The sequence below is a fragment of the Eurosta solidaginis genome, chromosome 3 (assembly GCF_040869045.1).
Source record: "Eurosta solidaginis isolate ZX-2024a chromosome 3, ASM4086904v1, whole genome shotgun sequence".
NCBI classification, from domain to species: domain Eukaryota; kingdom Metazoa; phylum Arthropoda; class Insecta; order Diptera; family Tephritidae; genus Eurosta; species Eurosta solidaginis.
This window is the reverse complement of record NC_090321.1, coordinates 277,641,450-277,656,125: the sequence shown is the minus strand read 5'-3', so window position 1 is coordinate 277,656,125 and position 14,676 is coordinate 277,641,450. Positions and strand designations below refer to the sequence as shown.

Sequence of the window (14,676 nt, the reverse complement as noted above, 5' to 3'; positions counted from 1 at the left end):
TCATTAATTTATACATCGGAGGGCAATGTACCATGTTTACCATAAAATGTATAGTTTTTGCAAATAAGCGATCTATTTTATTATTTTTTAATTTCAAGCCAATTTCAACTATTTTTAAACAAACAAAAATTTAATCAAAAATTTTATGGCATTAAAAGTTACATAATTTCTTTACAATTTGCTTGCATGCCCTTGCATAAGTCCTTCGTTTTTCGGCAAATCTAATTTGCACCACCTTTCGAATATGCCAAAATAACATACGCGTGCGCGTTTACGTTCAAACGAATATAAGATTTCACACTCACATTAAACTTATAAAGAGCGCTTTTGCACGTCGCTGGAGTATATTTCTCTTAAAGTTAACGGTATTTATACTTTGCTAGCAATAACAGTTAAACATAAGCAGACAAAATATCCCATTCGACCCCAAAAGAACTGAAATAAAATAGAGTGTTCTTGTTCGAAATTCTATCGTATTGCTCTCAGTAATTAAATTTTCATTTTTCGAAATCTTATATTTTCTCTGCGATTTTACTAAGCTTATTCTCAAAGACAATTTTGTGAGAAATTCATTTACCTGTTCATTGTTCACAGGGCCAGATTAACAAGTACGCATAATAGGCAGTTGCCGAAAATTGAAAAAGACTTCTAAAATTTTCTTACAAACATAAAATTTAGAGAGTAAAAGAAAAATATAATCAAATCTTACTCAAATAAATAAAACTCAATTGACCGCATTCAAAAGGCGACGACCGACGAACTAGACAATGTTCCTAAAACGATATTTCCGACTCATTTAAAAAATTGTATGAGCGTGCTACTAGTGTATCGAAGTTAAAGGAGAGTACATTGAATAATAAAAAAGTATTATCTCAAAATGTACCCGGGTTGTTTTTATTTTGAAAAATTTCGGTTATTTTTGGAACAGAGGTTGTAGAAGCGGAAATTTCAACTAAAATGATGAATGATTTATGATGGATAACAAATAAATGGATAAATAATAAATGAATATATTGTAACGAATTTGGGGATTTCCTGATATTTTGCATCTTCTGCTAACGTGCATATCGCTGAACTGTCGAATAAATAACTCCAAATTCAGTATTATAATATGGTCTTTATTTAGTCTATTTTGGGACTAGTACAATTATACTTCAATACCGCGTACTTCACAAAAGCGTGGTTAAATCAAGCTGAGTACTGATTTCTCAGCTTGCCCTGCTTTTATACTCTCACCCATCTCTCCTAAGGTCTAGTAATTTCGCGAACACTTGTAAGTCATATCAGCTCTATACATGTATATTTGTAGTTTATGCGTGTATGTGTGAGTAACTATTTCGGCTGATGACTATATATGTGTGCGTGATATATCTCTTCACTTCTAGCTACATGTTATATTTGTGGAATGTTCTTCGTTGACTTGTACATAAGTGTCGCTTCTTGCTGTGTTTTGTTGTTGCGATTATAACTAACAGAACTAAGTGATGGAGACCTTCACGAAGCTGTAAATAACTTAGTTCGTTTTTATTCTAGAGATTTGGAAGAATTTTTCATTGAAACAATTCCAAAGTTACGTAAACTCCAGATACACTAATGCAACAAAAACAAATAATAATTCGTATAAGATTCTAATGGAAGATCAATTACCCGATATATTTCCTAACACAGAAATAGCTCTTCGCATTTTTTTAACATTAATGGTTACAAATTGTTCTGCCGAGCGATCCTTCTCGCAATAAAAAAGAATCAAAGCTGCTGAAGGGGCTACAACACGGCAAGAGCGACTCAAGATATTAGGTGTACTTTGCATTGAGTCAGATTTATTGAACAAAATCGATATTGATGATATAATTGAAGAATTTGCCGAAAACAAATGTAGAAAACGACTTGTTTAAAATGTAGGTATTAAGTTTATTGATATTATTACATTGCGCCAATAAAATGTTTATGAAATATATAAGTTTGTGTTTTTTAATCGAAACAAGTAAGGAAGGCTAAGTTCGGGAGTAACCGAACATTACACACTCAGCTGAGAGCTTTGGAGACAAAATAAGGGAAAATCACCATTTAGCAAAATGAACCTAGGGTAACCCTGGAATGTGTTTGTATGACATGTGTATCAAATGAAAGGTGTTAGTGATTATTTAAAACGTAGTGGGCCTTAGTTCTATAGGTGGACGCCTTTTCGAGATATCGCAATAAGGGTGAACCAGGGGTGACTCTAGAATATGTTTGTATAATATGGGTATCAAATTAGAAGTATTAATGAGGGTTTTAAAAGGGAGTAGCCCTTAGTTGTATATGTGAAGGCATTTTCGAGATATCGACCAAATGTGGACCAGGGTGACCCAGAACATCTTCTGTCGGGTACCGCTAATTTATTTATATATGTCATACCACGAACAGTATTCCTGCCAAGATTCCAAGGGCTTTTGATTTCGCTCTGCAGAACTTTTTCATTTTCATCTACTTAATATGGTAGGTGTCACACCCATTTTACAAAGTTTTTTCTAAAATTATATTTTGCGTCAAATTACCATATCTCATCTCTTTTTTCAAATTTGTTACAGAATTGTGACATTTTTTTCATTTTTGGTAAATTTCGATATCGGAAAAGTGGGCGTGGTCATAGTCGGATTTCGGCCATATTTTATACCAAGATAAAGTGACTTCAGATAAGTTCGTGAACTAAGTTAAGTTTTTTGCGCAAGTTATCTTGTTAACGGCCGAGCGGAAGGACAGACGGACGACTGTGTATAAAAACTGGGCGTGGCTTCAACCGATTTCACCCATTTTCACAGAAAACAGTTAACGTCTTAAAATCTATGGGCGGCGCTACGCCCATTGTCCAAAATTTTTCTAATTTTCTATTTTGCGTCATAAGGTCAACGCACCTACCAAGTTTTATCGCTTTATCCATCTTTGGCAATGAGTTATCGCACTTTATCGGTTTTTGGAAATATTCGATATAGAAAAAGTGGGCGTTGTTGTAGTCCGATTTCGTTCATTTTAAATAGCGATCTGAGATGAGCGCCCAGGAACCTACATACCAAATTTCATCAAGATACCTCAAAATTTACTCAAGTTATCGTGTTTACCGACAGACGGACATGGCTAAATGAATTTCTTTTTTCAACCCGATCATTTTGATATATAGAAGTCTATATCTATCTTGATTAGTTTATGCCGGTACGGATTACCGTTATGCAAACAAAGTTAATATACTCTGTGAGCTCTGCTGAGCTGAGTATAAAAAGAAGGGAGCGGACGTGAAAAAAGGGCCCCAAATTGATGGTTGCGTAGGGTCCCGTTGAGGGTTAATCTGGCCCTGATTGTTCATTCATTCAAGCATCGCCATCCAGCAAAAGCGAAATCTTATGAACGAACTTAAAAAACAAACGAAGAGACAAGCTGACAACTACTGATCCGAGCAACAGCTAAAGCTTTTGCTACGCTTTGTGGCATTTCTTAAGCAGAGCAGTTACCAACGAGATCTGTTTGCGCTGAACAAATGCTTTTGCAGAGACGCGCATAGGTGCTGTAGCAGTGGCGTTGACGTCAAAGTAAGTTACGTTTTAAAGGCGCTTCTTTCAGGTTTTATTGCTTGCGTTAAGCGCGCTGCCACTGTTAACGTCTACGCCAACTTCTAATGCCTGTAAATCGCGCGATTATTGCAATCGATCGCAGAAATGCTAACGGCAATCGGAGTAAAGCTGCACAAATAGCTTTTACGCAGCTGCATGATGGTCGTTCAATGGTTCATTCGGAAGGTTTTATATATTTGTACATTCGGCGAATGGAGCTCAGTTTGGTGCTTAAGCGCGGGGCGCGTATCTCGTAGTCTGAATTAATTTACTAAACTTATTGGTTCGTCGCAGTAGATTAACTGTATTAATTGGTAACAACCTTTATATATTTTATTTACTGTGTGAATTACATAGTGCATACAAATATACAAATACGTATAAACATGTGTGTGGCTTAAAATAGAAAACGATTAGTACCATATGCAAACGGATATATCCGGTCTAAATAAAAAATGCAATATTTTAGCACCGTAAAAGAACTGTTTAACCGTTGATTTTGAAAATTCGTTTTTTCTTTTGAGAAAAGCCGTATTATTATTATTTTTTTAAATTAGTGCTTTTCAATAAAGAAGATAAAAAAAATAAAAATTTTTAATTTGATAACTTAAACAAGTATTTCAAACTAATCACTTTCTATCGTTTTCCATGCAAGTTTGCGCACAAAAAGATAACGCCCAACTCGCTTTACATCATCAGTGTGGATATATAGATTTTAATAAAGTTTTGTGCGAAAATGCAATAAAGTTTTTGCAAAGATAAACAACATAAGTTTTTGGAAAGCCACGAAGCAAAAGTTTTTCAATCGACCTACTTTTAAAAAATTGTGTCTGGATAAAAAAAAAAAAAAAAACAAGAATCAAATAACTAAAAGTGTTTAAAAAAATGTCGGTCAAGTGGAAATTAGCGAATGGATTACGTGCGTCAGCTACCCTGTTGGGTCTAATTGTACTAATCACGGATACAGAAGCTATACAGGCAGCACGCGGCAGCGGACAGCGAGCTAAAGGTATGTGTTGTGCGGGTGGCAAAAAATGCTTTTGAAAGTAAATGGTAAATTCAAAACCAAACAATAAAATTATTGTTATAGTTGACCTTGAGAAATATTTGCTGGTTATATATTGTTAGCACTAAGTGAACATTGCCATGAGAGCCCTAGGCGACTAAGAATTATTATTTGTAATAATTAATTAAATAGTTAGGTTTTTTTTAGTATTCAATATTGGTCTGCCGCAATGGTGTGGTTGTATCATGCTCACCTACAACTCAGATGATTCAGGGATCAAGGCCAAAAGCTTCTCAGCTTAAATTCGCCTGCTTTGAAAATATAGAATTATACCTTTAAGCGTATGGCCCTTTAGGGTATAAAAAAAAAATTCAAATTTAATCGCCACTATGTATTTATTTATTATTTTTTTAATTTATTGATTTACTAAAAAATGTACAGCAGGAAACACTAAAATAGCAATATCAAGTTAAAAAAAAATTTATGTTATTTTTAAGTTATTAACTTTTATTTAAAAAAAAAAATTTGGTTCGGAATTTCTCTAAAGTTTTGCGAAAACTTCGAAGTTTTGTATTATTGTTTTTTTTTTTTTAAGTTTTTTTACAATGCCGTTTTGTAGCCCAATCAATTTAAGTTCAACAAAGTACATTTTATAGGTCTCTGAAAATTTTCATTGATTTTTGACAATTTTTTTTTCTGAAGGCTATTTTGCATTTTCTTTCTTACAAAAAAACAAAACTATGCGAATTTTGTATGAAAGAAAATCTGAAATAGCGTTCAGAGAAAAAACTTGTCAAAAATCAATGAAAATTTTCAGGTCTCTCAAAATTCCTATTGATTTTTTTGTTTTTTTTTTTTTTTTAATTTTTTCGAGCCGTCTTTCAGATTTTCTTTCATACAAAATTCGCATAGTTTTGTTTCTTGTATGAAAGAAAATCTGAAAGACGGCTCCACAAAAATTAAAAAAAAAAAAAACAAAAAAATCAATAGGAATTTTGAGAAACTTTTACATTGCACTTTGTCAGACTAAATTGATTGGGCTACAAAATTGTATATTCAAAAAATTCATAAAAGCTCTAAATAAAACTTTGGATAGATTTGTTTTTGATATGGGTTTGCTAAAATGTCTAAATTGTCTAAAATTACCAAAAATAAAAATTGAAGAATTTAATCAAAGAAATTTGGTAAACATTTACATCGCTCTTATCGCGCTCGCTTCTGTGAAATTAGATAATGCTTCTATTTGTAATGAAAGCAACAAACTGTTTTCCTTACTTAAGATCTTGGTACAAATAAAATGCTGCTTAATGTAGAAATTCGCATGTCTTTTTAAACCATCATTACGAGAAACGACAAAAGTTAGTTAGGCAATACGTGAAAAAAAAGAAATTGGCAAATAAATTGTATTTAGCCTTTGTTATTATTATTATTTTTTTTTTTTTACCTCAAAAAGTTTAATTTTATTTCAAGTAACAATTTTAATCCAACATATTTTTTTATTAATTGTAACACCGTGTGCTCATCAATAAATCTGCAACATGCTTTTAGCCATACATTTTTTGTCAGCTCAAAAGTTTTTGTAAAAAAAAAAATTTATTAAATCGTAATCTTCAGCAGAAAAAAACTGAATTCAAATGAAGTAAGCCGTCAAATGTCTTGCTCTAAATTCTTCTTTGTTTTATCATTGGTCTATCTCAAAAATTTTCAACAATGTTGTCCCCGAAAAATTGTTGTTTATTTGCATTTTTTAGGCGCGAAATATGCTACTTTTAGTACTTTTTATACTCAGTTGAGCAGAGCTCACAGAGTATATTAAGTTTGATTGGATAACGGTTGGTTGTACATATATAAAGGAATCGAGATAGATATAGACTTCCATATATCAAAATAATCAGGATCGAAAAAAAATTTGATTGAGCCATGTCCGTCCGTCCGTCCGTCCGTCCGTCCGTTAACACGATAACTTGAGTAAATGTTGAGGTATCTTGATAAAATTTGGTATGTAGATTCCTGGGCACTCATCTCAGATCGCTATTTAAAATGAACGATATCGGACTATAACCACGCCCACTCTTTCGATATCGAAAATTTCGAAAAACCGAAAAAATGCGATAATTCATTGCCAAAGGCGGTTAAAGCGATGAAACTTGGCAGATGGGTTGACGTTATGACACAGAATAGAAAATTAGTAAGATTTTTGACAATAGGCGTGGCAGCGCCCACTTTTACAAGAAGGTAATTTAAAAGTTTTGCAAGCTGTAATTTGGCAGTCGTTGCAGATATCATGATGAAATTTGGCAGGAACGCTACTACTATTACTATATATGTGCTAAATAAAAATTAGCAAAATTGGATGAAGAACACGCCCACTTTTTAAAAAAAATTTTTTTTTTAATTCAAATTTTAACAAAAAATTTAATATCTTTGCTGTATATAAGTAAATTAAGTCAAAATTCAACTCCTGTAATGATATGATGCAACAAAATACAAAAATAAAAGAAAATTTCAAAATGGGCGTGGCTCCGCCCAGTTTCATTTAGTTTGTCTAGAATACTTTTAATGCCATAAGTCGAACAAAAATTTACCAATCCTTCTCAAATTTGGTAGGGACATAGATTCTATGACGGTAACTGTTTTCTGTGAAAATGGGCGAAATCGGTGGAAGCCACGCCCAGTTTTTATACACAGTCCACCGTCTGTCCTTCCGCTCGGCCGTTAACACAATAACTTGAGCAACCAACGATATATCTTTACTAAACTTAGCCCACCTACTTATCTGAACTCACTTTATCTTGGTACAAAAAATGGCCGAAATCCGACCATAACCACGCCCACTTTATCGATATTGAAAATTACGAAAAATGAAAAAAATGCCATAATTCTATACCAAATACGAAAAAAGGGATGAAACATGGTAACTGGATTGGTTTATTGACGCAAAATATAACTTTGGAAAAAACTTTGTAAAATGGGTGTGACACCTACGCTATTAAGTAGAAGAAAATGAAAAAGTTCTACAAGGCGAAATCAACAGCCCTTGGAATCTTGGCAGGAATACTGTTAGTGGTATTGCATATATAAATAAATTAGCAGTACCCGACAGATGATTTTCTGGATCACCTGGTCCACATTTTGGTCGATATCGCGAGAACACCTTCACATATATATCTAAGGGCCACTCGCTTTTAAAACCCTCATTAATACCTTTAATTTGATATCCATATCGTACAAACACATTCTAGAGTCACCTCTGGCCCACCCTAATGGCGATATCTCGAAAAGGCGTCCACCTATAGACCTTATGTCCACTCCCTTTTAAAATGCTTAGTAACACCTTTCGTTTGATACCCATATCGTACAAACATTCTAGAGTCACCCCTGGCCCACCCTATTGGCGATGTCTCCAAAAGGCCTCCACCTATAGACCTAATGCCCACTCCCTCTTAAAATGCTGGTTGATACCCATATCGTACAAACATTCTAGAGTCACCCCTGGCCCACCCTAATGGCGATATCTCGAAAAGGCGTCCACCTATAGACCTAATGCCCCTCCCTCTTAAAATACTCATTACCACCTTTCATTTGATACCCATATCGTACAAACACATTCTAGAGTCACCCCTGGCCCACCCTAATGGCGATATCTCGAAAAGGCGTCCACTTATAGACCTAATGCCCACTCCCTCTTAAAATGCTCAGTAACACCTTTCGTTTGATACCCATATCGTACAAACATTCTAGAGTCACCCTTGGTCCACCTTTATGGCGATATCTCGAAAAGGCGTCCACCTATAGAACTAAGGATTACTCCCTTTTAAAATACTCATTACCATCTTTCATTTGATACCCATATCATACAAACACATTCTAGAGTCACCCCTGGTCCACCCTAATGGCGATATTTCGAAAAGGCGTCCACCTATAGACCTATTGCCCACTCCCTCTTAAAATGCTCAGTAACACTTTTCGTTTGATACCCATATCGTACAAACAAATTCTAGAGTCAGCCCTGGTCCACCTTTATGGCGATATCCCTAAATGGCGTCCATCCATAGAACTATGGCCTACTCTCTCTTAAAATACTCTTTAATACCTTCCATTTGATACACATGTCATACAACCACATTCCAGGGTTCCCTAGGTTCATTTTCCTACATGGTGATTTTCCTTATTTTGTCTCCATAGCTCTCAACTGAGTATGTAATGTTCGGTTGCACCCGAACTTAGCCTTCCCTACTTGTTTCACATAAGCTGTTAGGCGAACAGAGATTCATAACTTGGCGTTGGCTTCCACAAGTAAGGTCGTGTCAAACTATTGTGTTTATATGGTTGACATTAACTATATATACCTACGTTTAATTTGTTCGCAAAAAAAGTTAAAGTAGGCCTTTTTTTGTATTTCCCCTGCGTAGTGCTACAGAAGAATTTCGAGGAGTGTTTTTGTCATTTAGAAACAGTTTTTCAATTAGAAACACTTTTTCTTCCCTCCGTCAGTGATTTTGCAAAAATTCCGAGTGTATTTATTTCTGCCATAAAGAGCTTCGCAATAAAAATGCCTCTGCTTGCAGCATAGGGCATGTATGTTTTTTTTTTATCATGTATTGTAAAAAAAAAAAACTTTTTATGGCTCGGTTTTACATTGCCAGTTAAAGCTCCCTTAGAGTTGATATTAAAGTTCGCATATCAGCCAAAGCAGCCGAAGTGGTAAGGTTAAATTATAGTCAACCTTTACTTGAGGACCAAATAAGGCTAATAAGAGGTATAAGTAAATCGAGTTAACAGTTCGGAAAGAATTGAATTAGGAAGGCTGGAGGTACTCATACCAATTTCACATTTTTGAGCTAGCTCTCTATTGGTCTAGGTGTGCGATATTCGTCACATGCTTATAAGTAAGGCCTCGTCAGTAACTGCAGATGTAGGAGATGCAAGCTGCTGGAAGAAACGGCTGTGTATGTTCTGTGTTAATGTCCTGCGCTCGCCAGGTCTAGGCTTCTCAATCCAGCAATGAAGCTAGGCCCTAGAAAACTTGTAGTATTGACACAAGTAAGGAGGTTTGCTATAACATAAGTTCTGATGCCTAATGGAGCTTTTGCCATTTGGTCGTCAAACAAATTCTGGAACACTATGAACACATTTAGTCTATGTGAAGTCTTTATTGACCAGCTAGTTCAACCAACCCTGACATAGTAGGACTTTGAATCTTTCATCCATATGGGTTTTGCTTTTTCTTAACTTTCGGTCGCTGAACTTTTAAAATATGTGCATATTTTTATTTGTCTTAACAATAGTAATATATTTAAGCTTTCTCATAAGTTTCGCACTATAGTTAAAGAAAGGCGATTTCATATTTTAATTGAGAGAAACATGTCTAGACAGTAAGACCAATCATTTCACTTTCAACAGAAACGTGAATGTATATATATACATATATATACGTAGTTATTTATAATAACAATGCATTTATTGAAGCAGTATATGTGAGAAAATTGTCAAAGCTGTATTTTATATATTACTTGCTACAGTTTTTTTTTTCTGTTTTTATTTACAAACGTACATAAAAACAAGTAAGGAAGGCTAAGTTCGGGTGTAACCGAAAATTACATACTCAGCTGAGAGCTTTGGAGACAAAATAAGGGAAAATCACCATTTAGCAAAATGAACCTAGGGCAACCCTGGAATGTGTTTGTATGACATGTGTATCAAATGAAAGGTGTTAATGATTATTTAAAACGTAGTGGGCCTTAGTTCTATAGGTGGACGCCTTTTCGAGATATCTCAATAAGGGTGGATCAGGGGTGACTCTAGAATGTGTTTGTACGATATGGGTATCAAATTAAAAGTATTAATGAGGGGTTTAAAAGGGAGTAGCCCTTTCTTCTACTTAATATGGTAGGTGTCACACCCATTTTACAAAGTTTTTTCTAAAGTTATATTATGCGTCAACAAACCAATCCAATTACCATGTTTCATCTCTTTTTTTCATATTTGGTACAGAATTATGGCATTTTTTTCATTTTTCGTAATTTTCGATATCGGAAAAGTGGGCATGGTCATAGTCAGATTTCGGCCATATTTTATACCAAGATAAAGTGACTTCAGATTAGTACGTGAACTAAGCTTAGTTAAGATATATCGTTTTTTGCGCAAGTTATCGTGTTAACGGCCGAGCGGAAGGACAGACGGTTGACTGTATATAAAAACTGGGCGTGGATTCAACCGATTTCACCCATTTTCACAGAAAACAGCTATCGTCATAGAATCTATGTCCCTACCAAATTTCACAAGAATTGGTAAATTTTTGTTCGACTTATGGCATTAAAAGTGTTCTAGACGAATTAAATGAAAAAGGGCAGAGTTACGCCCCGTTTTGAAAATTTCTTTTATCTTTGTATTTTGTTGCACCATATCATTACTGGAGTCGAATGTTTACATAATTATTTTTATACTGTAAAGATATTAAATTTTTTGTTAACATTTAACTTAAAAAAATTTTTTTTTTAAATTTTTATTTAGCACACTTATAGTGATTGGAGTAACGTTCCTACCAAATTTCATCATGATATCTTCAACGACTGCCAAATTACAGCTTGCAAAACTTTTAAATTACCTTCTTTTAAAAGTGGGCGGTGCCACGCCCATTGTCCAAATTTTTTCTAATTTTCTATTTTGCGTCACAAGGTCAATCTCATCGCTTTATCCGTCTTTGGTAATGAATTATCGCACTTTTTCGGTTTTTCGAAATTTTCGATATCGAAAAAGTGGACGTGGTTGTAGTCCGATTTCGTTCATTTTAAATAGCGATCTGAGAGGAGCGCCCAGGAACCTACATACCAAATTTGATCAAGATACCTCAAAATTTACTGAAGGTATCGTGTTTACAGACGGACGGACAGACGGACGGACGGACGGACATGGCTAAATGAATTTCCTTTTTCACCCAGATCATTTTGATATATAGAAGTCTATATTTATTTCGATTAGTTTATGCCTTTACGGATTACCGTTATGCGAACAAAGTCAGCTGAGCAGAGCTCACAGAGTATAAAAATAAGTACAGTTTATTACTTATAGATTTTTATATAAATATTGCATTAATTGTATGAAATAAATTTCTTTAAATTGCAATAGGCTCATTCCATTTCAAGACACCCGGTCCGCGCAGGACATGATTTTCGATCTTGATGAAATTTTAATATATTGTTCTTTGGTCAAAATAATGAAACACGTGTTTTTTTTGCCTCATAAAATTTTTTTTTCGGATTTATCGGCTATTGAATTTCATAAAATGCAATCGATATTTCACCATTTTTTTAACTGTCAACAAGTTTGTCAAAAATTAACGGATTCTCATGATTTTTTCTTTGAAATATTCGGTATTATATTTAACTTTATATAAATTTATAAACAATAGCATAAAGTTTAATTGTTGTTTTTCAGAATTACAGTGATTTTGTAGTAAATCGGCGGCATATTTGCACATCATTTGCCGCCGTTTTACTACGAAATCACTGTAATTCTGAAAAATAACAACAAATGAATGTTTTCAATAATAAATGGGATATTTTTATTAAGTTTAAGCATTTGGCATTGATCTCGTTGTATGCTGATATGTATTGCATCAATATATGGCGAAAAAAAAAGTTTAATATAAAAAAAATCATATTTCGGAAACAACGAATTTTGGCTAATGCGCTTTTAGCCAAGTTAAAATAATGGCTGTTTGCTCAGCATAGAAAAAGATTAGGTAAAAAATTAAGCTTTTTTTTTTTTTTTACTGAATACTAAACAAAATTTTTTTAAACTATATGCTATTGTTTATAAATTTAAATAAAATTTAAAGTAATAGCGAATAATTCAAAGAAAAAATCGTGAGAATCAGTTAATTTCTGACAAACTTGCTGACAGTTGAAAAAATCGGTGAATAAAATTTCGATTGCATTTTATGGAATTCAATAGCCGATAAATCCGAAAAAAATGATTATGAGGCAAAAAAAAAATAAGTGTTTCATTATTTTGACCAAAGAACAATATATTAAAATTTCATCAAGATCGAAAATCATGTCCTGCGCGGACCGGGTGTCTTGAAAAGGAATGAGCCAATACAAATCTTTTTTGGTAGTAATTTGGTATATTAAAAGAGTTTGATTAACGCAAGTGGGCTTTCCTGGCATTAACAGCTGCGAAGTTATCTACGATAGTGGCAAAATCCAACTGTCACGCTGTTAGTGCTTCAATAAGGCGTTCTTGTTCCTGTTCTTGAGTTGAACACAATCGATGGAAGTTCTTTATCCTTGCAAGAACACTGAAGGAAAGTTAAGCACTAGCTACTGTAACAGGTATGGTGCAAAAAATACAAATGTTAGGAAAAATGTTTGCTAGATTAGAGCACAGATAGTATTCAACAAATCAAACAGATTTTCGTTAAAATTTGCTGAGTAAATGCGCTTCAAGTGGATCATTTCATCTCATAAACTCACGAAAACTTCTGAGTTGTATTTGCTGACAAATTGAACGGCATTTTCTCGTCTTGAAACCTCATCCACGCATCCAAATTGCCACAAAAAAGAAAAGGTGTTGTTCAAATTTTTCATGACAGCAAATCGTTCAGTAATACCTGCAATAACCGAATCAACTATCACCTAAAATGTGTTGTTTTTGAGAGCAGTCTCGTGATCGTCGTTGATCGTTTCGTTCTCTTCACATTCATAAAAATGTCTTTTGCGATTCCTTTTTCGAACGTCAGGAAAGCAAAATTTTAACTTCGCAGCTTCGTTTATTTTCGGAGTACCGCTGTTTACATACATACATACATGTATATCGCTGTATAAAAATTTGCATCATACCGAATTTTAACTTTATGCTACAAAGCCGACGCCAGAAATCAACAACACCTTATGCGGGGTGCAGACACGTTAAGAGATTTATAAAATTTGTTGAAATTTAAAATGATTGCTATCTATCACGAAAGGTGATTAATGGTGTTGTTTGTTTATTTTATGTAAGCAAAAAGCTTGGATAGCATTTTGAGATCCCCGGACCCCTCCAGAGCCCGGTCCCGGGGTAAATGACCCCATCAGCCCCCCCTCTCGACGGGCCTAACTACAAGCCTATTAGTTTGATATCTTTTCTGTTCAAACCCCTAGAGGGATTAATAAATGTATAGTGGGTGGTAGTGAAAGCTCTGGAACACCAATAATTTGCCCTGCGGATTAGTCAATTTAAAATTTATTGAAGAGGAATCGAATAAATTGCGAAGCCATATGGGTTGCTTGAAATAATATCAATACAAAAAAGAAATTTAAATATTGTTTTGAAGTTTAAAAGAATCAGTAAGAATTCTCGTTTGTTTAGAAAGCGGGCTTCCCGACAGCGCACTTGGGGTTGAAAGATAATCTATGCATTGGGATAGAAAGAGGACATGTCGGAGAGTCCCTTTGGGAGTATAAACGAGAGGAGAAAGGAGATATGTCCAACAGAAGCCGTATGGATTTGGAGAGGACCGCCCAACATTACCCGTTCAGGTAAAAAAGGTACAATTTATCTCTCCATAATACTTGATCTAACGAAAGTGATCAATCCAACCCACATAAATCAAAATTGTCAATAGTCGCACACTTCTTTGCGACTCATCCTAGACTAATCGCATTTTTTTCGGGGTATGTACAAATAAAAAAATTTTACGTATACGCCCGGTAGCCATATTTTTAGATGGTACGGGCATGTTTACTTGTAACGTCCAGTTTTTTAGCGCTGCTTTAAACTCCAGTCAAAGTTGACTAGAGTTTTACTCTGCCATATTGGCCGCTTAAGCTAGTTAAGTTGACGAACAAAGTGGCAACGTTAAACTCTTTTCAAGTCCCACTGACAAATCGAGCCTACTGATTGATTTTTTGTAAAACAACGTTGTAATTAAAATTGTCTGGTTATTTTGCAGCTTGATATGTAACAGTTTTGGAATTTAGCTAATGAATCACACCAAATACAATTTTAACCAATAATTTTTGACCGCGCAACCTTGAAATTTTTCTGCCGACTTCAATCTCCTTTCCTTTTCTTTCTTAGATCATCAATCTGCCAAAATGGTAT

At 34.4% G+C, this 14,676-nt stretch overlaps 1 protein-coding gene across 3 annotated transcripts in view; it reads left to right on the top strand.

Annotated features, from left to right (window-relative positions):
- The first annotated feature begins 3,793 nt into the window (after positions 1-3,793).
- stw (straw) overlaps positions 3,794-14,676 on the top strand; it is a 309,777-nt gene continuing 298,894 nt past the window's right edge. Inside the window, exons 1-2 of one of the 3 annotated variants that reach the window (XM_067776618.1) lie at positions 3,794-3,898; positions 4,240-4,593. In XM_067776618.1, the coding sequence (XP_067632719.1) occupies positions 4,470-4,593 (124 nt within the window). In that variant the 5' untranslated portion in view covers positions 3,794-3,898; positions 4,240-4,469. The remainder of the gene's footprint in view (positions 3,899-4,239; positions 4,594-14,676) is intronic. The other 2 variants (XM_067776621.1, XM_067776619.1) reach the window with 2 other exon arrangements.